This window comes from Clupea harengus, unplaced genomic scaffold (assembly GCF_900700415.2).
Source record: "Clupea harengus unplaced genomic scaffold, Ch_v2.0.2, whole genome shotgun sequence".
NCBI classification, from domain to species: domain Eukaryota; kingdom Metazoa; phylum Chordata; class Actinopteri; order Clupeiformes; family Clupeidae; genus Clupea; species Clupea harengus.
The window spans coordinates 122,833-150,000 of NW_024879597.1; the positions used below are offsets into that span (position 1 = coordinate 122,833).

Sequence of the window (27,168 nt, forward strand, 5' to 3'; positions counted from 1 at the left end):
TAACAATGGGGCCTCAGTTTGAGAACCTTATTTCTCACAGTTCGGCTGTTAATCTTATCTTGTCCGTGTCCCATGGTGTTCTTTCTGACCTAAAAAGTTGTAATTTACGGCCAGTGTCACTGCTGGCCCTTGCTGGCCCTGTCAATGTCACACCAGCAGCGACACCTCAGGGTAATAGGCCTCTTTCCTTAGCACGGTGAATTAGTTATTAATCTGTTTACTGTTTTGAGCTAATTGCTTGACATGAACTTCAACTGAACTACTTGTTGATGACTAAACATTGGTGACATCAATAAACTTGATTTTCTCTTACAGGCGGAGCCGAGCGATATCGAGGTTGATACGCCAAAGCCGAAGTTTGATATTTCCCGGCATGACCGAACGGTCGAGGTTAGTAAGTTGTTTATTAAATGGCATTTTTTCGCTCCTTTCATTTTGCAAATGAAAAGAAATGGTAATTGTTAATAGAAAAAGAGTCGTTTTGTTCAGCTCTGAAGTCTTCTCACGACACAATGTGTTTCAGGCGTTGCCAATTACTTGCTTTTTGGGATTTTCAATAAAGCTATTTTTAACGTTACCTCACTCATAGAAATGACAGTTAGCTAGCAACCTTGTCTGAGGAAAAGTTAGTCTGAGGAGTTGAAACACTGATGGCTTTAACTGTGATGGCTAACAATAATGGGATAGTATTTTTTTCTTTTATGTGTCAGGACGTTGGGTGTTCCAGCTCATCTGATAGTGAAGCGATTGAGGGTGCTGTGGCAGCAGAGAGGAGTGAGGACATGGAGGAGGAGAGGAACAGTGAGAGGCCTGATGAGCGCAGGACAGAGGAGAGGAGGAAGACGTGGAAGCGGCAGAGGAAGAATGAGGAACAATGATTTATTTATTATATAACAAATAGCCAGTAAACGTGGCGTAATAACATCAGCACAGATCTGTAAAACAATATATCTGTATAACTATGATGATCAGGCAGTCACACAACGCCCGTGCTGGATTCGCCATGCTTCTGAAACAACACACATAAGAACAAATATTTCAGACAAATCTCAGTGACTGACATTCGAGATGAATTCTCGTATGATTGGGTTAGGGTACTCACTTAATGGGAAAATTGGCATTTTCCACAAGTCACAATTTTTAATGTCTGGTGTTACAGACGTCACTGAAATCCTCTCGTATGTCTTAATTGCATTCATTGACGAGAATGCCGACTTGCATGTGTATGTGGAGGGATTGTTAAGACGTACATCGCCAATTTCTTTATGGCCCCGTACTCCTCTCAACATGCGATCCAGAAGTCACTCACTGATCCTGCTGATCTGTAGGCGTCTTTGACCAAAGAGGTTGTTTAAAAATCTATGAGCTCCATCTCAAATTTGGCCTCATCCAAAGAGGGCAATACTGTTTTAGCCAGCGAGGACAGTTCTCCACTTGGTCGGATTGCGAGAGGGTCACGCACAAAAGCAATTAGGTCTCTTGGGACAGAAAAGTCCTCCAGCCTAGATGCGAAGTTTGCGCGTAGTTGCTTGATGAACTCAACCATCAGACCGGTCACTCTCCCTGCTGCCCGTGTTTTCAGTGTGTTAAATTGCAGTAGCCTGCCAGTTGACATGTCTGAGTCCAACAACTCCAGCTTTGCCTTGAATGATTGGAGTTTTTCCACTTTGTCCACAATGGTTTTTCCCCTCCCCTGTAGCTGTAAGTTAAGCGTGTTTAGATGGCCAAATATATCAGCTAAAAATGCCACATTAGCCATGAACTCATCGTCCTCTATAAGGACAAGATGATCTGCTGCCCTCTTCCCCCCCAAAGACGCACATCTTGGCAACATCTGTGTTGTCAGTGCTCTCGTCCACCTGCTAAGGAGAAGTAATTAGCTTGATTGAGGTCACTGATAACAGCTCCCTGCACAGCATTTGATAACGCGTCTATGCGGCGAGTAGCGGACCTCGCAGAAAGGGGTATCTGTTTGACAGAGGCAATGACTCCATCCATGGACTTATCGTCAGCTATTTCCTCCAACACAGCAATCATGACATTCATCATCTTTGAAAAGCTCTGCGTCGGTGAAAGGCTTGTTGTGTCGTGTGAGCAACCAATATGCTTTTTGGGACGCACTTGTGGCTTTTTCTTAGGATGTGTGACCTCGCATTAGGATCCTGCTACTCTTTGCATAACCCTTTTCGTGCCTCAGACAGGAGCGGATAAGCAACGTTGAAGGAGCCATGCTTCGTTTCGTGATGCTGCTTGACATTGTACCCTTTGCAAACCGCGACAACTTCGTTGCAGATAAGACACATGGGCTTTCCATTTGTGAAACCGGGTAAGATAAAGGCAAAGTTGTCTCTCTACTCCTCTTTATATGCTCTGTTGTCGTTGTCAACTTTCCTCTTCAGACCTTTTGTTAAAGACATTGTTCCAACCTAATTTTATGGTAATTTTTCTCTGCACGCTATTTTTCCCAAACAATAAACATTGTAACATTGTAAGGAGGTGTGTCAATCAATTATTTCGAAATAAAAGTACCCTAAGATAGACTCCAAGTAGTAACCTAGGTCCTTTTCACAAAACAGGGCTGTGTTCGAAAACTTAGATAGCTGTCTTGATCCTTGTCAATTTATCTTCATTAGTACGCCGACTAAAAGGAGGTTCTTTCAAAGAGTGAATCGAGTTGTTGCACTGAACGTTAGCCATCTTGACAGAATGTGACTTGATCAAAGCCGTATGACGTCCTTATATGCAATTACGTATGAGGAAAGCACGGCGGGGCGAGCCCTCCCGGAAGCCATAGAGATTGCATTGAGAGCCCTGTTTTGTGAAAACATGAGTCACACAGCTGCTGCCTGCAAAAAAAATATATATACAGTGCCTTGCATAATTATTGACCCCCTTGGATGTTTTTCCCTTTTATTGCTTTTATAAATCAATCTTGGTCAATATAAGTTGGCTTTTTTGACAAAAAAAAATCACAAAAAAGCCCTCTTTAATGTCAAAGTGAAAACAGATATCTACACAGTTATGTCAATTAAATAAAAATATGTAATGTAAAATAAGTGATTGCATAAGTATTCACCCCCTTTAAAGTGACTGACATAATTCAACAGAGGTCCAGCCAATTGATGCTAGAAGTCTCACAATTAGTGAAATGGGGATCAGTGTGCAGTGAATGTGTCTCAAGTGATTGTAGTATAACGACACCTGTGTGTGGAAGGTCCATTCACTGGTCAGTATTCATTAATCAGTATTCCTGGCTACCGTTACACCATGAAGACTAAAGAACACTCCGAGCAACTCAGAGAAGTCAGGGGAAGGATATAAAAAAATGTCCAAGTCACTAAACATCCCCTGGAATTCTGTTAAATCCATCATCAAAAAATGGAAGGAATATGGCAGTAAATGGAAGTAAATCTGGCTAGACCAGGCCGTCCCCACAAATTGAGTGACCGTGCAAGAAGGAGACTAGTGAGAGAGGCACCTATTACTACTCTGAAGCAAGGTTATTATAGTTTTGCATTTTTCACTAGTTTTTATTTTTATTTCGTTTTGACTTTTTGTTTTCAATTTCAGTTTAGTTTTAATTAGTTTTCAAAGCGGGTTTGCTAGTTTAGTTTAGTTTCTATTTTTGGAAAATGCTTAGTTTGAGTTTAGTTTTTATTAGTTTCAGTATTAGTTTTAGTCTTTACTGCGGAATGCAACAGACCAGGGGGGGGGGGGGGCAGTTCAGGGAAGCTTAATTGTTTTGCTTGCAAAACAAAATGCTCAAAATGAATAGAAGATACAAGCTACAATAAATAATATGTAATAAAAACTCACCAAACATACCATTTAAAAAAAAAGTATTCACTTAGGACAGATGAACAGCCATCCACCAAAGACAACTATGAAAGATATGTGTCAGACGTGTGTCAGTCAGAATTTGCGCATGTCCTGCTCAAACAGACAGGAGACGGTGAGGCAGCGACGAGCTGTGCCTTATCTCAGATTGCGCAATCCCTCACAAACTGGGTTAAGCGCATGCGTAGAACCTATTTAGTTTTGCTGATCTGACGTAAAGCCGCAGTGAAAAAGCACGGAGAGGAGGCAAACAGTATCTCTGCTTCAATGAAGGGAGCATGCGAGAGGCCACCGGTTGGGTTAATGCTTGTTCTGCCGTTACTCTCTTATATTTTCCCTTGACTACGAAAATAGAAGATTCTATAGCTAAGCTAAAACATTTCTCATAACTGGACTTTCAATCAAAACGTGAATTGATCAATAATGGGAGATCAATGCCGTAGCTAAAAGGTATGATTCAAACCACGGGACAGAAGATAACTCGATCGACTTCTCACATCCAAAGCCAAATTGCTTTGTAAATATTTTGAACCTCAAGAATAGATTTGATTTTGGACGTACAGCGGAGACCCTCAGGGGGCCTGTGCAACTTCTTAAGAGTTCATATTCACGAGTGCATAATCACACATATTAACACGAGTTCATCACAAGCTAGCAGCTGCCAACTGTATGTAGCTACCTTACCTATGTGTGTGTAAAGAATGCTGGTATGAAAAACAACCAGTAGCCTAGTCAATGTGCAAGCTGCCAATTGAATAGTGATTTAAGCTACTGTATTGGGTTTATATATTTGTAAATCTGACTCTGAGTCAGTGCCTCACCAGCCACGAACCTCACCGCACGTTACTGTTCCAGCCTTCCAGGTAATCCCAAATAAGACTGTCGCTTTCTCCCGACTTTTGCCGCCATGAAACCAGGTGAGGGGCGTGTACTAAAAGTGGTACGGCGGAAGATAGACTAAAAGGCTACGTATGAAATACATTGACATTTATGAAATACATTGACAAAGACGAAAACTAAGGACATTTTCTCTATAATTCTATTTTATTTTAGTTAGTTTTGTAAAGACACAATAAAGTTTCAGTTAGTTATCGTTTTTTTATAAAGCCTCGTTTTTATTTTTATTTCAGTTAACGAAAAAAAAAATCACACCTCGTTTTCGTTTTTTCGTTAGTTTTCGTTAACTATAATAACCTTGCTCTGAAGGAGTTACAAGCTTCAGCAGCTGAGATGGGAGAGACTCTGCATACAACAACTGTTGCCCGGGTTCTTCAACAATCAAAGCTTTATGGAAGAGAGCCACTGTTGTATTTTGTATCAATACATTTTGATGTATTTTTGCCCATCTCACTCATGTTCACGCCCATAGCAGTCTGTAGGACATAATTAGTGACTGTACTGAGAGGGCAGAATGTTTCTACTTGATCAAATAAAAAATGGCATGAAATGCATATGCTTCTGCTAGCACAAGCTTATGCACAAAACTAAATAGCATTCAACTTACTGATACTGATACAATATAAAGAAATAATATAACTCTTATTCTGAATGGATTTAGTACACAATTACCAGAAAAGTTGAAAGAATGGAATATGCTACTAGGAACAAAAAGGACTGATTTGTAAAGGAGGAACAAAGATCATAAAAATAAGGCTCTTCACTTTTGCATAACATGTTCACAAAGAAATCCATTGAAAAAGAATATTTCCCCACCAGTGGGGTGTCAGCCACATTCCACAGGTGGACCAATTTATGCTTGCTATCTGTGAATGGCTTGGTTTTCAATTAAGTCCACAGATTTTTACTTTGAACCAACTTTCATGGCACTATGGGTTAAAACTTTTAACTTAAAAGCATGGCTTCTTTCCTTGGCAACCATTGCCAGTAACGTTAGCCAGTTATAGCAAGTAGTGAGCTAATAACGATGACATGCATAGTAATATCTATCTAGTAGGGGTGTAAATCTCTCATGACAAAGACGATCCGATTCGTATCTCGATACATGGGCACGATACGATACAAGAAAAGATGCATGTTGATAAAAAACGATTCAGTACGATTCGATGCGATGCGATGCGATTCGATGCGATTCGATGTAGTTCAATAATTGAAAACACTGAGTTGTGAGGAAACAATGGACCTCATTCTCGAAACATTTTCTTGTCTTATTAAATATCTTCTTACCAACCTCAAAAGACCAACCTCAGAAAAGATCTCTGCTGGATTCATGAACGTCTAGAAATGTGTTCTTAATTGAACGCGCTTTCTCATGCACCTGAACTTGCATACAGAAACGCCCCGCCAGCTCCTTATAAGGGCATGCTATTGCAACGTGTGCACACTCCACAGGCAACGCGAAAGCAACTACAGAGACTGATCAAAATCATTTCAAAGCAAGCACCGGTAAACCCAGACCTAATTTCACCAGGGCAGAGGTGGAGGTACTGTTACAGAATGTAGATATGTCAATTCTATTCCACAGTGGCTATATCCACGCGATTGAGTTTAGTGGTTATTTATTTATTCACTGCCATTTCCAGTGTTCATATTGTAACAAATCACGGAAGTGCGGAATATTTGTTATGGCTTTTTATTAAATACTAAACACAACACAATGTCAAAATGGCACGGGTGCCCTGGTACATGCCCTGGTACAAGTTATCACGAACAGACTGTGCTACCGTCACACATCTGTATAAACTCCGTCCCAACACAGAACAACGACATGCAATTAGTAACAGTAAGGAACATCGTTGAGCATCAAACATAGAGAAAAGTATGCGCCCGCCGCACGGCATTATGGGGCGACCATGCCGGCACGTTACAATATAGTGCTTTTATTTATGTTAGGACATCACGATGGCTCGGTCCTCGGAATCATAACTATAAATGTTAAACATAATTGTTAATGATACAAATATTCTCCTATTTATTGTTATTATAATTATTTAAATCCGAGGATGTCTGTAGAATCACGCAATCAACAACGATGTATCTTCCTTGGCTGAAGTAGCTAGCATAGCATTGGCCATCGAAATGAATGGCGTAGCTAGCATAGCATTGGCTGTTGAAATGAATGGGAGTTGTAATCTGTCATTCAGGTCTTGGCGTATTTGTGAGAATACAGCCTGATTGGTTTATGCTATGCGGGCTTTGGCCAATGACAGGCTGTCATTGTTCTGACTGAGATCAAATGCAACAGGTCAGCCAGTGTTTAGTGTTTTGCGTAGCAAGTTAACGGAGAGACAAATGCTTGTGAACCGGTTCATAACTTTTAAATCGGGCAAAGACCGGTTTATGCCATTTTAATACCGATACGGGACGTCACGCATCGATGTAGTCGTATCTTACACGCTAAAAACGGATATCGATACGTATCGGTTTTTTTTTACACCCCTACTATCTAGTCATTATAAACTTAAATTGCACTGGAAGGCTGTTTCTGTCGTTGTTATGCTAACTATCGCCCTTTGTCCTACAAACTACCTTTAATTTAAAAAGACTATGACAACTAAAACAAAAATTACAAAACCTGGAGGAATGACAGCTGGTTTTAGTAACCTAGCAACAACTAAATGGCTGAAATTGAATTCAATGCTGGAACAAAATTGAGGTCATGGCCAGCACAACAGACCTTGAGGAATGTGTGTGTGTGTGTGTGTGTGTGTGTTGTTACGTTCCCTGGGGGGTATTCGTCGTAGCGAGCTAAGCGGTTTAGCGAGCTAATTTTCAGGCTAAGATAAAAAAAACGCCCCTCTTTTTGGTTTGTGGAAGCAACTTTCGATAAATCACCATAGTAACATATCAATTAGCACTAACCTGCTCCAGCGCAGGCTAACTTAAGTGTCGCTGGATAAGCTTGCCACACCCCCGGAAAAAGGAGGGATCCCATTGACCAAGGACTGATATTAGATAGTTAGATTAGCGTAGGGAGAGAGTTCTTTGCGATCGCCAAGATTCATTATTGAGCTGATCCATGATGAGTTCTTGTATGAGCGCTACCGATTCAGCCGACAAGGAATAATGAATTTACAAGACCTTCTCCAGTCATTTATTGCAAACACCACAGTCGAACATTGACTGTCTTGCTCTTTTTTGCGAGTGGTAAATTTTTGTAGTGTCGGTGATGCGGAGAACAAAGCACTCATAATTATATGACAGTGTTATTAGTACACCATAGGATATAATTATTGTAGAAAATGATTTATGTGGACTCATGATAAGAATAGAGAGAAATACACACAATTTATTTTTACTGCTTCAATTTATTGCATTTGTTATTAATACATTTAGTAATTTAACAGAGGCTTTTATTCAAAGCGACTTACAAGGAAATGTAAAACTACACAGAGGAAGGAGGTGGGGGGATTCAAACTAGCAAACCTTGTAGTTTTGAACCGGTAGAGGAGTCCTCTGTACCAGTTGACACTTGCCGTCAGGTATTCATACATAGATATCACCCTATAAACATCCCAACACACCTTGCTCTAACAGCGGTGGCGGTGTTGAATTTTGCCATGATTATGGTCTTGTATTCTTCATAAGCGTTCATGTTAATCTCCTGCTCTCCAGCGGAGAAAAAAAGAGCCCTTTTCTTTGAGTTTAGAACCATTATACCATTAGAAAATCATTGTTTTGGTGATCGACCTTACCTGCCTTTTGAAGTAGGACGTGCACGCTCAATTGCCCTGATAAGTTTAGCCTGGTTGAAATTAACCACATGATTCGGAGGCGGATGAGCCGTTGACGAACCGATATTTGCTGTTCTCAATCAGCTGGCTAATGTTAACGGGCTAAAAGGACAATTGATTAACTTAGCTTCAACCCTACGACGAACGGGCCCCTGACCAATGACGACACTAGTCGACCTGGAATGACTGAACAGTTTGGACAAGAAGGTTTGCATCCTCCCTTCAAACTAAATTTGAACAAACAGGCTGAATTTACATAATGACAAGCAAAAACACTGAGCAGAGGGCGCGTTTAATTCTTAAAACTTGGGAGACAGCAAAAATAGAAACAACAAAAAGCTCAAAGTAGCAAAGAAACAAAGAACCAACAGGCTTCCAGAACTAGGCCTCAAAGGATCCTGGGCCTCCCTCTCGAACTCTCACTCCGAGACTGGTAGAATGTCTCACGGCCTAGGCGAGGCTCCTAGATCATGCGGCAATCCTGGTGGCCGCCACGACAACTCTCTTCCAGAACGATCTCCCGGGTGACGTCACGTCACCAAGCCCTTTTTAAGGGGCCGGCTCTGATCGGGCACCCAATACGAATAGAACAGCAATTATGCTGGGCTGTCTGTAAAACACGGAAAAGACACACAACAGTATACATAGGCCATGGAAAATATATATAGCAGCAATCAGGGTCCACTAGCATAATAATACGTTTATATATAGCTGCAATCAGGGTACACTATCATAATAATACGTTTATATATAGCAGCATAGGGGTACACTATCATAATAATAAGTTTATATATAGCAGCATAGGGGTACACTATCATAATAATAAGTTTATATATAGCAGCATAGGGGTACACTATCATAGTAATACGTTTATATATAGCAGCATAGGGGTACACTATCATAATAATACGTTTATATATAGCTGCATAGGGGTACACTATCATAATAATACGTTTATATATAGCAGCATAGGGGTACACTATCATAATAATACGTTTATATATAGCTGCAATCAGGGTCCAAGCAGAATTGCATTAAGTTTGAACCTTTACATCACAGGCATTGACTGCTGAATTTTGATTGGCCGTTGGTGACCATTTTGTTGAGAAAAAAACAATTGTGAGCAAATCTAGCCGTGTGAAACTCGGCCCACCAGGCTATATTTGCCACTTCAGGGGGCACTAGTATGAAGGGACACGCCCACTTATGGACACAAACCTTATATTCTGTATCAGCCCTGGGGGCTAAGTTTCATATGGATTGGTGAAGTCTAAGTACAGGATATCATCAACTAAAAAAAATTAAACCTTTGACAAACACTATATGTGCTGCTTTGGTGGTCATAAGAATGATAACACAAACGCTGATAATGTTTCTACTACAGAACAGAAATGTGGGGACCTCATCCCAAAACACTGGCATGCACACATTTTAAGTATGTAATTTCATTTTACAATTAGACAAAAACACTCTTTAGGTCTGTGGTATTCGAAACGTGACTCATAAAATGGTTGGTGTGTTTGAGAGAAAAGACTGCAGCAGGACAGAGAGGAGGGCAGGATGGCCTTCTTTGATCTGCTTTTACTGACGTCAGCTCTTCTATGCTCCAGGAACACAGAAAAAAAGAGATACAAGGTATGGAGGCTATTTATTTATTTATTTATTTAACACCTCAACTACCAGCCTTTATAAGCAGACCACAACTATCCACATGTTCCCTCAGCAGTAATCTCAAGCAGTAGTCTGTACAGGTCCAGGAACTGGTGAGGGCCTCTAGGAGCCACCAGGAGATGGACTACACCGGGCTTTCAGGCGTCATACCTGCCTCACAAACCAAAACCAGGGGTCAGGGGTCAGAGGTCAGATAGATAGATGGATGGATGGATACTTTATTAATCCCAAGGGAAATTTAGGTCATCCAGTAGCTTATACACATACACAAATACACATATACACTTATACACCTCACCGACATACATACATAAATCACATATACATACACATAGGGAGAACATATTCACACAGAGTGTTTCCAGATGCAGGAAAGGGTCTGACCCTATTGTACAATGTGCAATGATTTTGACAGTGTCGGTGCTAGGAGAAAAGTGAAAAGTGATCTTGTGCTGCTGGTGTGGAGAGTGCAAAAAAATATATAATGTTCTTGTGCTTGTGAGGATGGGTAGTGCAAGATAGTGATCTTGTGCTTGTGTGTGTGTGTGTGTGTGTGTGTGTGTGTGTTTGGAAAGTGCAAAGAGCAAAGAGAGAGAGAGTGTGCACACTGTATGTCCCATTAATGTGGGTATGTGATGTGTGTCTGTATGTATAGACACTGTATGTCCCATTAATGTGGGTATGTGATGTGTGTCTGTATGTATAGACACTGTATCTCCATCTATATATAATGTGGGTATGTGATGTGTGTCTGTATGTATAGACACTGTATCTCCATCTATATTAATGTGGGTATGTGATGTGTGTCTGTATGTATGTCCATCTATATTAATGTAGGTATGTGATGTGTGTCTGTATGCAAAGACACAGCATGGCACGACACATGACTTTAAAAGCAGAGCCTGAAACAAAACGTTAATGAACAAATGAATAATACTTTGTCAGAGGACTGTAGTTGTCCCAGTATATGAAAACATTGGACTTGGATGAAACTCCACTCCACACAGTGGAGTTCTTTGCTGTCTGCCATGTTCACTATTCACATTGCAGGACCTTAAAATAATAAAGATTTGTTATTTGTTATTGGTTTATACAGTTTTAAATGTATTTGTTAATGTTAAATGTTTGTTGTACTTTGATAGCTATATAATTTAGCCCAAGGGCTGTGCCTTCATGTTGTGCTTTGACATTAGCCATACTTTATCTCCATACTGGTTGTTATGTCCAGTGAAATGTACAGAAAGTAAATAACAAGACATAACTGTAAAAATGGACAGCTGTAGAACCTGCATAACACAATCACACTGAAATTACTAATTAACACAATCACACTGAAATGACTTGACTAATTAACACAATCACACTGAAATGACATGACTAATTAACACAATCACACTGAAATTACATGACTAATTAACACAATCACACTGAAATTACTTGACTAATTAACACAATCACACTGAAATGACATGACTAATTAACACAATCACACTGAAATGACTTGACTAATTAACACAATCACACTGAAATGACATGACTAATTAACACAATCACACTGAAATGACATGACTAATTAACACAATCACACTGAAATGACTTGACTAATTAACACAATCACACTGAAATGACATGACTAATTAACACAATCACACTGAAATGACTTGACTAATTAACACAATCACACTGAAATGACATGACTAATTAACACAATCACACTGAAATGACATGACTAATTAACACAATCACACTGAAATGACTTGACTAATTAACACAATCACACTGAAATGACATGACTAATTAACACAATCACACTGAAATGACATGACTAATTAACACAATCACACTGAAATGACATGACTAATTAACACAATCACACTGAAATGACATGACTAATTAACACAATCACACTGAAATGACTTGACTAATTAAATAGAAATAGAAGGAATGACCTCCTCACTACTATGAAAGTTTGACCAGTTTTCCCTTCATAATGGGTTAACTCAAACTAGCCCATTGGAGAGTTAGAACAGTGAAATTGAATATCCAGCCATGATACTATTTCCAAGATGTTGCCAGAGATTTTAAAAATATGCCTTAATTGACTTCATAATTCTATCAAGGATCTTCCTAAATAAATTATGCGAAACCAATAAAGCGGCTGTGATGTCCAAGAATACCAAAACAAAATACTTTGACCACACACAGATGAAGTAAATAACATTTACAAATTTTCATCGTCAACATAATGGATGCTGGAGACATGGGCAAGTGTAAAGTCAAATAGTCATGACCAGATAACTGATCGGGAGAATCTCCCAAAGGCAAGGCCTGCGTATGAGTCTGCTTCTATGTGCAGCACGGTAAGTGTGAGCCTGTTCAGTTTTTGTTTTTGCTCTCAAATGGCAGAGATGGAGATTGAATAATAATAGATGTGTAATCAGACCAGAAAAGTGTGACACACATATGTGGATACAAATAGACACCTGGTCATGATTGTGTGTAACCAAACAGATCAGATGATACAATTTTGGTAACCATACCAACCAAATACATATGTGCACAGAGGTTGTTTATAGAGTGAATACTTGAATATGGCTATTGGTCCAGGCTCTGGGCTCTGTAAAGCGCCTTTAGACAATTGTATTGTTATGGCGCTATATAAATAAAATAAAATTTAATTGTATTAAATAAAAGTCACTTGTTTTGGCAGGTGTAAGATGTAAAACCCCCGGGAGTGTAAACCTTGTTAGTGTGTGTGCACATACACATGTACAAATGTATGTGTTGAGCATTGATGAGGTTAGATATAAGTGTGTGTGCATATTTATCCCCACCTTTTGTAGGCTCGTCTGGTTTAGGATCACTGCAGCCCCTCAGAGTAAAGCCAGACACCACCCCTTTCAGGGACGCCACTTTACGTGGCACAGGCATAGTGATGACCTGCTTCATGTAACACTGCCCCCTGTAGGGCAGACACACACGACACTAATAAAACCACATTCACATGCGCTCAGACCTATACACATTCATAACATAAACATTTATTATAGGTTAGGTCTCAGTCGATGTGGAGTGATTAAGTACAATTATGTCTGTGTTTGTGTGTCTACTCTATGTCTGTGTTTTGTTTGTATGTCCATGATTTCGTCAGTTTGTTGTTTGGTTGCAGAAACTTTTCCCCAGTAGTACAGAAACCCTGAGCTCTATATGACTGAAACAGACCTGGACGAAGGCACAGGGAAAGATGTATCGAGATAGGTATAGAACTGGCAGTGTGGGTCAGCTGTGCATAGAGTCTCACAGGAGTCTGGATCATCCAGCTTCACGTAGCGGATGTCAAAGCCAGGGAAATCTGTGTTCTCATAACGAACTGACACCCAGTCTGCAAGTCAATTCATAGAATAGTCTTAGTATAGTATTAATTAGCAGGATGTTTTGTGTTGCATCTATCATACAGCAAGTGAAGCTCAAAGTGTTTACAAATGTAAGATACATAAGAAAAAGAAAAAGGAAAACAATAGAAAAAGTGAGTAAGACACATAATTAATATATAAACATTAAACTCCACATGATGAAGAAATCCACAAGAAACATGAATATAAACTCACAAAATGCTAGAAAATCAGGATAAAGAACTTAAAGAATGATTATAAATAGGATGAATAAAGAATGAAATAGAAAATACAATAAGGGTATAAGTGAGAAAATAAAATCAGAAAAAATACTAGGATGGAACGTGAAAGACAACCAAACCCCATCCATGATGTAAGTATGTTTTCAGCTCCCTCTGAAAGGTTGCCCTTTTAAAGTGGGGCCTACTGGGATGGGATCAATGTGGTAGACCATGAACTGCTTCATAAAAAACAGCGTATTGAGTATTGATAATGTGTTCCCATCTGTCTGCACATGTCTGTATTCTGACTGCTGTGTTTTGGACAATATGCAGTCATGTGTGTCTTTGCATCATGCATGAAGAGAAACTTTACTGTTATTTGTGAAGTGGATGAAAGCAGTTGTACTAATGTTTTTTTAAACTTCTGATGTCTTTTTTCCATTGATTAAAAGCTTCCTACCATGTTAAATGTGATCAAATGATTTACAGAAATCAATGCAAACCAAAATGATCATTTAAAGGATCTAAAATAAGTGAAAGGTGTCATTGCACAAGACAGACTAAATACCTAAGCCTTCATTAGCAGTTCTATTCACATGGTAATGACTTGGTCTGTAGTTTTGGTTTTCGGGAGAAACGAGGTTAAGCAGGAAAACGTATTTCAAAACGAGAATTGCAATTTGTAAAGCGCATATGTCCACCCCAAGCACTCAAGTTGATAACAGAGACATGAAGGAAAGCAGGAGAGATTTTGTCAAGGTTTTGGATTCAAAGTTCATTTAAAAAAGGATCTCAATTAGCTTGATACTTCCCATTCTGCCACACAATTGTATTGTTGTAGGTACACCTGGAATGGTCCATTGTGGTTGACTTCAATCCGTAACTTGCCTATGGGTTCCCCCGGAAACTACGTCAAGCTTTACCTATCATAAAGTGTAACCTGACGCAATGTTAACCACGCCCCTTTTAGCTTGAACAAAAGGAACGTCTTTTCCAGATGTTCGCCCTCTTCTCTTTCGCCGGCCTTCCAGCCAGGCGCACACCTCCAGCCACCTCCAGCCTCTCCTCACCTCCAGCAACGCCTGGAGCACACCGTCAACCGGTGAGGAACCACTCTCTTTGTTCTCACGTCTTACGGCCGACACACGCCTAAGTCACGAACTGCTCAGTGAGACAAAGTAAATTTAGCGAAAGCAGCTAACATTAGACCTGCTAGCTAACTCTACAGAAGGCAAACTGCAACGTTCTGAGCGATCAAATCCTCCGACCTAAACTGCAGTAAAACAGAGACATCACAGCAAGGACAACTTTCTCCAGCTACGGACGGCATCATCTCTTCTGCCGTTTCAACATCGGACTCGCCAGCACGACTCTTTTCATAAAGGACTGGTAACTCTGACATTAACTGGGCATTTAGCTATCCTAGCTATTCACAACCTGGCTAAGCATAAGACTGTTTACATGCCATTGTTCATGTGTTTCATATGTTTTGTTTACTGAACGTAACTGTTTATATATTTTCATTGTTAGTTGGTAGTTGGCTTCGCCACACCATCTGGGTTATCGTTAGGATTGCTTCTCAGACACATCGGGTCTTGCATGCATCACTAACCATTTCCCTCTTTTCTAACATGGCATCTTAATCGCGCACGATTACATATACATTGGCCTTCACACAGCCACACACGTGAAGAGAATACTCGAACTTCGCGCTGCATATAGGCTCGTCCTTGTTCACATCACATGTATGTTCGCGTATGTGCACACACATGCACGCGGAACTACGGTGATCAGACAAAGGAACACACACACACATTCTTTCTGGCGCGCTCCTAACAGCGCAACCCCGAGCTCACAAGCTCACACACACACTCCCTTTCGATTACACATACACCTATTCCTTCAATTCATTAGTTAGTTGCATTTAGCTAGATTACATATTGTGTGTTATTTTCTTATCATTGTGTGAATAAATACTTTGATTTATATACGCTGGTCTATTTAATGTTACACAAGAATGGACGTTGCCAACCTCTTCTATTCAGAATTCTAATGACCTTCAACTATACTATTAGTAAGGTAACTTTGGTTGTAGTTATTAATTTAATTATTAATCAGAGTTCCAAATTGATAGTATAATATATTTTATGAGACATATATTTAACAAGACTGATTTGTGGATTATCATTATTTTGACCACGTGGAGGACACTACACTTTGTGTGGCGCCCCCTAGGTGTTCAACTTAATTGGTCTGCCTTTGTGTTGAATGGTTGATGCCTGTCCAATCGGGTGAGATTACCAACATATTGTTGCTGTTGCAAGGACAGCACCAGTGTGTCTTGGTGGCCCTCGCAAAGACGGTATCACAATTTACACACAATTGCACCCACATTCACCCGGCTCCTGCTCACAGGGTAAGTTACCTACATAGTCTGGTACTCCCATGTGAGGCTGGTACCAATTTCACCTACATTGTTATGGCGCTATATAAATAAAATTGAATTGAATTGAATTTAATTGAATTGAATACTTGAACTCGACCCAGCTAAGAATCAACTGGATTAGTAAGTGTAAATATTTCTCACCATCGGGCTAGAATATTTGCATGTGTCACTGTGAGGTTGTATTTATTAGGTATTAAGGCAGGCGTGGTATGGCCATTGGGAAGTTCGGGAATTGTCCCAGTGTGCTGGTCTTGTGAGGGCCAGTTAGGTTTTTTATTTTTCACATCCTATAGCCCAAAGTGTTATAGACTGTGGCTTTGATATAATACAGATATTCAAAAGGTGATGTTATCTGCAGGAACACAGCTGTTTCAATATTATAGGGCTTAGTCAGTTTTATAGCTGAACACAAAACAATACAAGGAACAGATGATGTTAAAGATTTGTTGATCAATACACGTGTCATTTTGAATTTGGCATACTTGACAGCAAATTCCCTGGCTAGTTTCTTTTGCTTGTCCGCCCCTGATGTTAATATTTTAATATGAAAAAACTTATACCGCACACTTTTCTTAAAGGAGAACTCTTTATTTTTTAACCTGGACCCTATTTCCCCATCTCTTTCTATCCAATTTTTTCCTAGGAACAAAAACAATTGGGATCAATTACAATGTAATTCTATGGGGCAAACATTTATTTATTTTCATCACCGACAGGCTCATAATGTTAATAGGGATGCACCAATATGACTTTTTTCAGACCGAATACGAGTTCTTACGTTTTTGTGTACTTGCAGATACCGAGTACGGATATGAGTACTGACACGAGTACTAAATTGGAGTACTGCTACCCTAAAAATATCAAAGTGCAATGAATTTGAAGAGCAATTTTATTCGTATCAAATGCACCATAAATGCACTATACTGCACTATAATAAATGCATGGTGTGTGTGCGTACGTGCGAAGAGGGTGCCCATCCCATGCTACTATTAAATGGCTAGTAGTGCTCACATCACAACTGCATGGCATTTAGTTTTATGGAACAGGATGATGTAACATTGAATAAATTGCGGTTAATACATGGGTGTGGTCAATACACATACATGTTTGTTTTTATAATCTTACATAAAATACTGTAATGCTGTTTATACGGTGCGGTTTATAGTCGGGAAAATGCGGTATAAGGAGAAGAAGCACCGAATGAGGAAACATTGGCAAATCTGCTGGTCCTTACATTCAAAGCCTTGCTGCTATCCACAGAAACATCATAATCTAAAATATGTGATGTTGGTTTTTAATCAACCCAAAGTTTGGAGGTCTTATATTTCCTTATAAAGACTGCTGCAAAAAATGTATGTCCGCTACCATTGGCAACGGATTTTGTGCTTCTTATTCACGTCTTTAATATCTTTCTGCAAGTAGTCTATTCGCTTAGCATAATGGAAATTAATTGTAACTTAAAGTCGGCAAGTGATAGATTGCTACACAACACGAAAAACAAACTCTGTTTGCGTAAATAACTTAGACACAAAAAGGCAACAAAATCATCAAAAAGAGGCATTTTGGAGGAATGTCTGTTATCGTTTTGACAAGTAGCCGTATAATAAGCGGGGTAATGTATAGTTCACCAGTCAGTACCGCAACGACAGTACAAGCGTTCTGATTGGCTAATGCGTAGTCATGCCAGCTGCGTATTGCCCTCCTCACCGGTCAATACAGATCTGTATTGCCCTCTAACGACATTTTCAAAATGAATGAACCTCGCTATCGCTCAGTCGATACGTTAAAGCCTCAGTTTGATATTTTCCCGGCATGACCTCACTCTCGGTTAGTAAGTCGTTAATAAATCACCTCCGGACAAAACAAGACCCCTTTGCTGGGTGTTGGGGTCCTGTTCGGCCCATCTGGATTTATTTTCCTAAACTGACTGGCACACTAAAATAAAAATGTAAGATGTTTTTTTAACCCCCAATAGATAGGAAATCCCCTCCTCCCAAAACAAATTGGATGACGCTTTTTTCCTTGGTTCCCAGGAGGATTTTTGTACAATGGGACACCTTGTCTGTGATTATCTCTCTATACCACTGGTTTTGATGGGACACCTTGTCTGTGATTATCTCTCTATACCACTGGTTTTGATGGGACACCGTGTCTGTGATTATCTCTCTACACCACTGGTTTTGATGAACACTCTGTGGACATTATATTTGCTTTGGCATACCATAAGCATACATGAACTGTAAGTTCCCTGTGTCTCTATGATTCAGTGTGGGCACTAGAAAGGTAGAGATGGGAGATGAGGTACAGCAGCAGCACTCACCCCTAGAGGGTTCACAGAAGCGTGATGGCATCCCAGAATGCACCTCTTCTTTTCTCTGCATAGGCTTCTCGTCTTCTGAATGCTTCAGGAAGCAAAGCATCTTTTGCCTTTCATGGAGATCAAATCATGCTGTGTTCATACTTAGTCTTGTGATTATGAAATTACATTGTCTTGCTTCTGCTACAACTTCCGCATATTTTGGCTTCTTCCATTCCTCAATCTTCAAATTGTTAACTCAATAAAGTAAACAACACGCTCACACTCAGAATACAACACCATGTCTGGTCTCATAGCAGTCACAACAATATATTGTGGAACTTGAAGCAATCTCCAATTTTAACTCTTTGCTGGGTAGTACATTGCTGGTAGTGGGCTTACTTTTGATCCCCGATGATATATCGGCTGGTGGTATAAGAGAAGTAGGTGCATCTTGGATGGACAGAGCAGAGGAACTGGCAGTGCTCAGCAGACACAGCAGGAATCTGCTCAAAGTCATGACCGGGGAAATCTGTATTTGTGAAGATCTCCGACTCACACTGTTTAGCTGCCAGAGGGAGAGGAAGCACATGCCACAAGGTTAATGTGTGTGTAAGAAACGGTCAGCACTGAAGGGCATTAACATTTGTGCATGAATGTGTGTGGATGTGCATGTTCTATCTAGGACAGACAGTATATGCATGCATTAGTGCATGTAACTGCGTGTAGTTTGACTGTCTGACTGACTGGTGATCTGGAAGAGTTTTTGGGAGAAGCCTGACACAACCCCACTCAGGATCTTCAGTGCTGGGGGTTTTGGAACTGACCAGCTGAACTTCAGGTGGCATTTGAATCTGAGGAGAAAGCAGACATACTCATAAAATCAAATGATGAACAAAGCGAATCCAGATAGAAACTTCTTCAGGAGATAGCTAATGGGTAATGTTGATTTCTAGCTTTCATCATGTCTTCTGTTTTGTCTTCTCTGTTTGTAGTCTAATTACTGTAGACTCTTCTTGATGTCTCTGAAATGGGGAGACCACCACTGCAAGCATGTCTGCATTGGCACTCTATAGGTTTTCTATGAGCAGAGTGTCTATGAGCAGAGTGTCTATAGTGTCTATGAGCAGAGTGTCTATAGTGTCTATGAGCAGAGTGTCTATGAGCAGAGTGTCTATAGTGTCTATGAGCAGAGTGTCTATGAGCAGAGTGTCTATAGTGTCTATGAGCAGAGTGTCTATAGTGTCTATGAGCAGAGTGTCTATAGTGTCTATGAGCAGAGTGTCTATGAGCAGAGTGTCTATAGTGTCTATGAGCAGAGTGTCTATGAGCAGAGTGTCTATAGTGTCTATGAGCAGAGTGTCTATAGTGTCTATGAGCAGAGTGTCTATGAGCAGAGTGTTCCAGGGGGGAATCATAAAATTCCCATCCAGGGCTGCAGAGGACACACAATGACAAATACCTTTAAGGCCGATTGTGGGTTGCCCCTTGCGGCCACGTCGGGCCCTATGCACATATGGGCCCTTATGGCCGACCATGGACACTGTCCTGAGGGCCAAGCTCACAGAACTCCTAATTAGGGTCTCTGGAGTGTCCAGCCAACCTGGCACAATGACAGCAGACCCCCGTTTTTCAGAAGTAGCCAAAAAGTTTGGCCAAGATGACGGAGGCTACACGTAGCAAGAAAACATTTATATTTTTGAAAGGTATCTTAGACCATTGTTATCTCCAGCAACAGATACTTCTATGTTACATTTACTTTGAAATAGAAATAGACCCCTGTCGTAGGTCCTTGTTTAAACACTTAACTGATAGGCAATGCGCTTGCCAACAACTACAGGATAGCCAAGCTTACTTGCTCCAGTGCCTCTCAAATGTCTCAAACTACACAGTGGTATTATGAGAGAGGCTGAACTGAGGCTAGCTGGTTAGCATGCTAACATTAGTATATCTAGGCAACAGTATATTACTTTTATAATTTTTTTTCTTTATTTTTAATGTTTTTAAATAAAACTTTGACTTAACACATTGAAGTCTGCCAATTTAAATGTCATGCCATTCTGTCCTTTTCCCCAATTGTTAGGCTGGCTTGAGAAACATGTTAAACTAAAAAACCTTCTGTTTGACATCTGGCATCAATGTTGTCTGAGCCATGCATTGTGCCAATCATGCCATATTTGTGCTGTCACCTGTGAGTTGTGTGCTGAGAGACACTGCAGCAAAATCCTCTGTCATATTTCAGTCATTCCCAGACTGTTATAGCAGGAAAGTAACGACTGGTTGATATTGTGATATGTATTGTGAAAGAAGGTTGACTTTTTCTGTGACATACCCTCTGTCTTGTCTTTGATAAAAGCAGAAAGGAATTAATGTAAATCATTATTTTCTCAGAGGCAGGTTGTGTACTTGTACTGGGGTCTGGCGAAGTCATCATTCAGCCAGGAGAAGAACTGACAGCCTGGATCTGATGTACAGGCTCTCTGGCACTCCTTATAGTCTGCAGTGAACAGTGTGCGGTAGTCGGCTCCATAGAAGTCCACATCCTGATAGACAGATGTCAAACACGTATCTAACACAAGACAAGACAAAAAAGGAGAGAGGAAAAGGGAGAATGAGGTGAGTAAAATAAATCACCCTTTGCCATGGTACTCATTTAGTCAGAATTAACAATTATATCCTGTCACACACTAGTCAAAATCCTTCTTTGAAATACTAGTTGGAACTAGTACTACTGCAGATGATTTAGATTCTATTTGTTCCTGCTTATCAACTTAAACCCATTTCAGTCCTTGCACACACTCATTTGAACTCTTTCTGGTAGACACACCACTTTCATTTCTGTGTTCTCACAGACAAATGGTAAATCTTGAGTTTTAAAAGAGGTTACTGTAGTGAAGAGGAAGTAGACTGAGCATACCAGTCTTCTCTTTGCAGTTTTTAAGAGAATAGCCTGAGGTCACCCCATCCAGCTCAGTCTCTTGAGACGGGGCCCCAGATTCTGTGTGCTTCAGGTAACAGTAGAAGTGCCTGGGGCAGACGGGGACAGAAGACAGATACATTACAAATGCATCTCACACATATATATCTTACAAACTTTGAATAAATATAATATAATGTGTGATTATTTGTGTGTGTGTATTCATATGTACTGTTTGTACTGTCAAGTGTGCTATTGGTGCACTGTTTGCAAATATACTGTACACGGAATATTAAATTGTATGTATTTTATTAATATATTCTTAAATATCAAGTTTTTAAAGTAATATGTTTTAAGTTAAGTATACTTCAAAAGAATACACTTTCAGTAAAGTAGTTCTTAATACATAGAAGAATGCTTCTGTGACTGTAAAATCACTTCTAATATCAACTCAAGTTTACTATTTTAAACTAGTTTCAATTGTTCTTTTAGTGTAATTTAACTATACACCTATGAATTTACTTTGATTTGATTTCTGGTGAAAGTTTTGCTGCCATGGTAAAAGTATTCAGTCCTCCACAGTGCGATGTCTGTGTTCTGCCATTTTAACTTTGGCTATCACTTGTTTCTACATCCAAGGCCAGCATCCTAGAGTGTTGTTTTCACAGTTGCAGACACTATTATTTGGCATGTTGAAGCAGTCAACTGGGTAAATGTAAAAGAATAATTGGATTTAAGTGTGCTTACCCAATTATAAAGGTGTCTTAAGCCATTAGAATTCAAAATGTGACTCCGAAGTCTGGAATAATGTATGGGATCATGTTTGTTTCCCATTTACAGGGCCCATTTACAGTGTCAAAACTGAGTTTAAGTGCACATGCAGAACAGACAGCTTGAAGACTTCAAGGAGCAATTTGCTGAATCTGACAAAAAGTGCATTGGTTAAGAACCGGGGACTGTACCTCGAATTAAGGATGAACAGGGAATATTATTTTGAATTGTAATAGTTGTAAACGTTCAAGTTGCTGACCTGGGAATCTATCTAATTGATCTAGCTACAAAGCCTACAAAAGCCTACAAGCACCTATCTCCACCGCTTTTATGTATGCGTTCTACCTCGTTGTCTCGATTCCCCTACCAGTTCCACATACTTTAGCGTCTCCCTTTCAAATGCTTCCTCAATTGCATCTTCAGAGGAAATAGTTAACTCAATAAAGTAAACAGTGTGCTCAAACTCAGAATACAAAACCAGGTCTCGCAGCAGTCAGAACAACACTATGTGGAACTACCAATATCAGCCAGCAATCTCCAATCCCGCACCTTGCCCCATGTGCCAGTCCTCTTTGTACGTGCCTCGTGTCCACTTTTACCCAAAACAATCCTTTTGTCCCCGTCATTAACCACCAAGGAGTTAACCTCAACTCTTCTATTCTCAAGCCGCCACGCATTATTTTAAAACCTGATCATGTCTGTAGCGACCCTGGGTCAGGCTAGTTTTACATCCAGACAAAATATATGTTTTAATGAGCCAACACCCAAACACAACTTCACCCACCCACTGACTGAGATTCTGTGGAGTTGGAAGGACATCATAAGTGGCTCCAATGATGATTTTACTGCAGTTAGCATTTGTGTGCGTACATATGTGTTGGTGTGGTGTATGTTTCTGTACTGTTCGCGGTGTGCTGGCTTGTAGGGCACCTGTCGTCTCTGGTCCAGTCAGGCCTGACAAAGGTGAAGAACTGGCATGAGTGATGTTGGCTGCAAGCCCCCTGGCAGTGGAGCACATCAGGGGAGTAGATCTGCAGCACATCACTGCCAGGGAAGTCCACATTCAGCCTTAGCTCCTGGCTACATTCTATATAGAGACATAATCATAATGTACATAATTGTACAGATACAAGACAACATAAAGTAAAGTATTCAACCCCCCTGAAAGTCATCTCCCATTTTCTGCATTACAGAAAATACTTACACAGATTTTCCCAGTCAGTATTTTCATCGTGAACACTTGCTGTAGTTTATTTCTAAAGGCTAAAAAAGTAATTTTTTCGACAAAAATAAATCAATTAAAAACTAAAACATTCTGCTTGCATAAATACTCAACCCTTGTGCATTCATGCATTTCCTGCAATATCAGCCTTCATTCTTTTGAAGTGAGGCAGTAGTACATTGCACATTGTTCTGCAGTCGTTTCCCTATTCTTCTTGGTTGAATTGATATGGAACATATAAGTTGATGGAATGGCGGACATGGACTAGTGCCACAACTTCTCAGTATGATTTTGATCAGGGCTTTGACTGAACCATTCTAAAATATTCACTTTACGATTGTTCAGCCACTTGTGTAATTGTCCTACTGGTAGGTAATCACTCTCCCAAGCCTTAGTTTTACAACAGACTGCAACTGGGTGTCTTGCGATATAGTGTACAATTTATGACAAGAAATATCCCCACATCATGATGTTACCACTGCCATATTTCACAACTGGGATGGTGTTTCTTGAGGCATTGGCAGTGTTAGATGTACGCCCCATGTAGAGCTTTGAGGACTGGCCAGAAAGCGCTGTTCTAATCTCATATGGCCATACAAACACTGTCCCACATCTTAAGCAATCTCCATATATGCTTTAAGGTGGATCCTCTAAAACAACAGCTTTTTTGCCACCTGGCCAGTTTCATGGATGGCTCCCAAGATTCATTATGGAGTCCTACACCTGCACCCCAATTCAAATAGATTCATTTTGGAGTCCTGCACCCCAATTCAAATAGATTCATTATGGAGTCCTACTCCTGCACCCCAATTCAAATAGATTCATTATGGAGTCCTACTCCTGCACCCCAATTCAAATAGATTTTTCTGAGTGATGGACTATGGTGGCCTCCCTCAACCAGTTAATATCTGCCTCAGATGCTCGGTTTGATGGACAGACATTTCTACAAAGCATCTGGGTGGTGTGATGTAACTTCTACTTTTGGACTTCAGTTGGACATCAAAACAGTTGGATATGTCATCTTTTCCTCAGGGAAGCGTTTGAATCACGTTGTCTTTTTTCAGCTTTCATTTCCTGTTATTTCACAACCTGGCTGATGACGCTTAGACAAAGTGATTTTTATATCCAGGAGATCTCTACCTTAACCACTCATACTAGTACCCACTCTGCAGCGAAGCCAGTAACACTTTAAACCTGATCATTCACTTGGTTGCTTGTTTATTAAGGAACACTGAGCTTAAGCTAATGCCCGGGTCTTCAAGAAATCTTAACTCCATGAAGGTTGTAATATGCAGCATTTGTTTTTACTTAATTTAGTGTTTAGTGTTAATTTCAGCAGAAACACCTTTGTGTTGTATTCAATATAGGCTTAGTCACCCAATAACATTCAATAGAGCACTTCTGTGGGTCTGTGCTGGTTCCTGCTCCCCCCTCCCCATCCTTCATTCTCAAAATATACTGACAGAATTATTAGTATAGTATGGGAAAATACTGCACTGAAAACACAATACCAATTTGGCACATTTAAAATACATGTATCAGAAATAATTTCCATCCCTGGTATGTGGTAGGTGGTTCCCTTCATGATAAGGGACCACGTAAAGTGCTCTACATATTCAATAAACTGTCTAAAATCTCTTATATGCCTTAGGTGCTGTAGTCAATCTTGTATTATCCCATCAATTATAGAGGTATCTGAACAGGCTGAAATAAACCAATCTGATTTGTGCACGTGTAGATACGTGTAGCTAAATTTACCTGTGTAACTGTGCCTCACGACCTTTATTATACACATTTAAAGTAACCATACATCCAAACCTATAATTTATCATAAGCATACAGAATTTAGCCTGTATTGTGTAAGTATGGCTTGTGCAAGTCTTGTGAAGTCTTGTGCAGTACGCGGAACCCGACAGAGATGTGGTATTTTAGCATGATGCATAAAATGATGAACTTCAAACAACACAGGATAATTTGTGCACTGAGCATAATCCCATCTGCATGTGTAAACAGGAGAATGGTGCTTCCATTCCACTCCAATGTCTAAAACATGAAATTCGGCACACACATCAGATGCGAGTGCCATGTTTGATGACAGAATGTCACAGGTTGTGAGGTGCTAGGGCCCTTCATCGCAGCTTTTGAGGGTCCGAGCAGCGAAGAAAATACAAAAAAATCTTAAATCTTAGTTCTTAAAAATTCTATTCGCCTTCAAATTCTTTTGTAACTTCTCCAAAATCCCAATGTTCTTCTTTCACCTGCTGAAACAGATTCAAACTTTGGCCACTTGGGCACTGCGAACATTCTGCTTGGACCCTGGTGACCGCCACTTGTGGCTATATTTATGATTAGGCCAGTTATGCTCAGATAAGTGGCACCTCTGTATCGTTTTCCAATAATTTCTTTCTTTATTCAGCCTTAATCTGGAACTGAAATGCACAGGGGTTTGAAAACTTCTGCGAATACTGCATTTCAGTTATTTATTTTTATGGTTTGCAGACAAATAAAATATATTACTTTAAAATATACTAAAGCATACATATTTTAAATCAAATAATGTTTTATTTTTTATACAATTACTCTTTTGTAATTGTGAAAAAAAGTATTTACTTTTAGGGGGGTTGAATACTTTTGGAAGCCAAATATTTACACCTTACATGATTGCAAATGTATAGCTTTTCTCTTCCAGTTTTAAAATATTGCACCAGCTGATGTCTGACTAAATTGACTTTTAGCAGTACTGTATCTGTTAAGTGTTTTCTTCTGTCATTCTGTACTGTGAAGCTATTTTGTAGTTTGTGTTCAACAATATTTACCTTTACATATTTACATAAACATACACTGTCTATAACAATATTTACATTTACATATTTACATAAACAAACATTGTCTATAACATTGTCTAAAACCTCTGAACCCACCTTCACTGAAGGAGCTTCTTAGGAGCGAGATCAGCCACAAATGCAGTATACACACTCTCATCGTTGCTCAGAAAGAAACTGCTCGGACTAAGCATATCACTGTGACTTCTCCCTGGGCTAGAGTTGCCCTTTATAGTCACAATGAATCTGAGTTCAAAGAGTAGAGGGTGATGATCGTGAGTACATCACAAACATGCCATGAGTCCACTGTCCATCCACAGACACATCTCAGTTCTTCTTGTTAGGAGGACATTGACAGTGCAGCACAGCACAGCAAACTCAAAACAAAAAAGCTGTTTGGGTAGGAAGAAAATGTTCATGTCGAATTTTGCTAAAGAAAAAGAGGGCAACAAAGAAATGAATGTGCTGAAGATTATGGTATTTCATTTGGTACACCATTTTCAACATGATGTACAGTATCTTTAAAAAACTGAATTATTTGACACTGCGCCCTTTTCTTTCCTAAAGTTTTTTTTAAATTCAGCATCTCCCCAGTTGGATTAATATAGTAGTGATCTCGTAGTGTCAGGTGATATCTTTGTTCAATGAAGGGCAAGAATGACAATCAAAGGCATGAGCACTCAAACACCAATATCAGAATGGCAGTTAGGGATGGCTTATACATGGACACGTCAGGACGACTCAGGGTTCAGAAAGACTCTAAAGCACAAGAAGAATTACACTAGAGTACTCTAACACAAATTAACATTATGTAGAAGAATTACACTAGAGTACTCTAACACACATTAACATTATGTAGAAGAATTACACTAGAGTACTCTA

At 39.8% G+C, this 27,168-nt stretch overlaps 1 protein-coding gene across 2 annotated transcripts; it reads right to left on the bottom strand.

Moving 5' to 3' along the window:
- Nucleotides 1–10,166: 10,166 nt before the first annotated feature.
- Nucleotides 10,167–26,533, bottom strand: LOC122129143 (coagulation factor XI-like). Of its 2 annotated transcripts, none has more exons than XM_042704189.1 (10): nt 26,386–26,533; nt 23,173–23,329; nt 21,472–21,581; nt 20,961–21,123; nt 19,302–19,408; nt 18,957–19,122; nt 18,579–18,685; nt 13,422–13,581; nt 13,034–13,161; nt 10,167–10,349 (listed from the first exon to the last, which is right to left on the bottom strand). In XM_042704189.1, the coding sequence occupies exons 1-10, from the start codon at nt 26,444–26,446 to the stop codon at nt 10,324–10,326; spliced, it is 1,185 nt and encodes a 394-aa protein (XP_042560123.1). In that variant the 5' UTR covers nt 26,447–26,533; the 3' UTR covers nt 10,167–10,323. The 2 variants fall into 2 exon arrangements, with proteins under 2 accessions (XP_042560123.1, XP_042560124.1); XM_042704190.1 differs by lacking the exon at nt 10,167–10,349 and adding an exon at nt 11,224–11,252.
- Between the last annotated feature and the right edge of the window lie 635 nt (nt 26,534–27,168).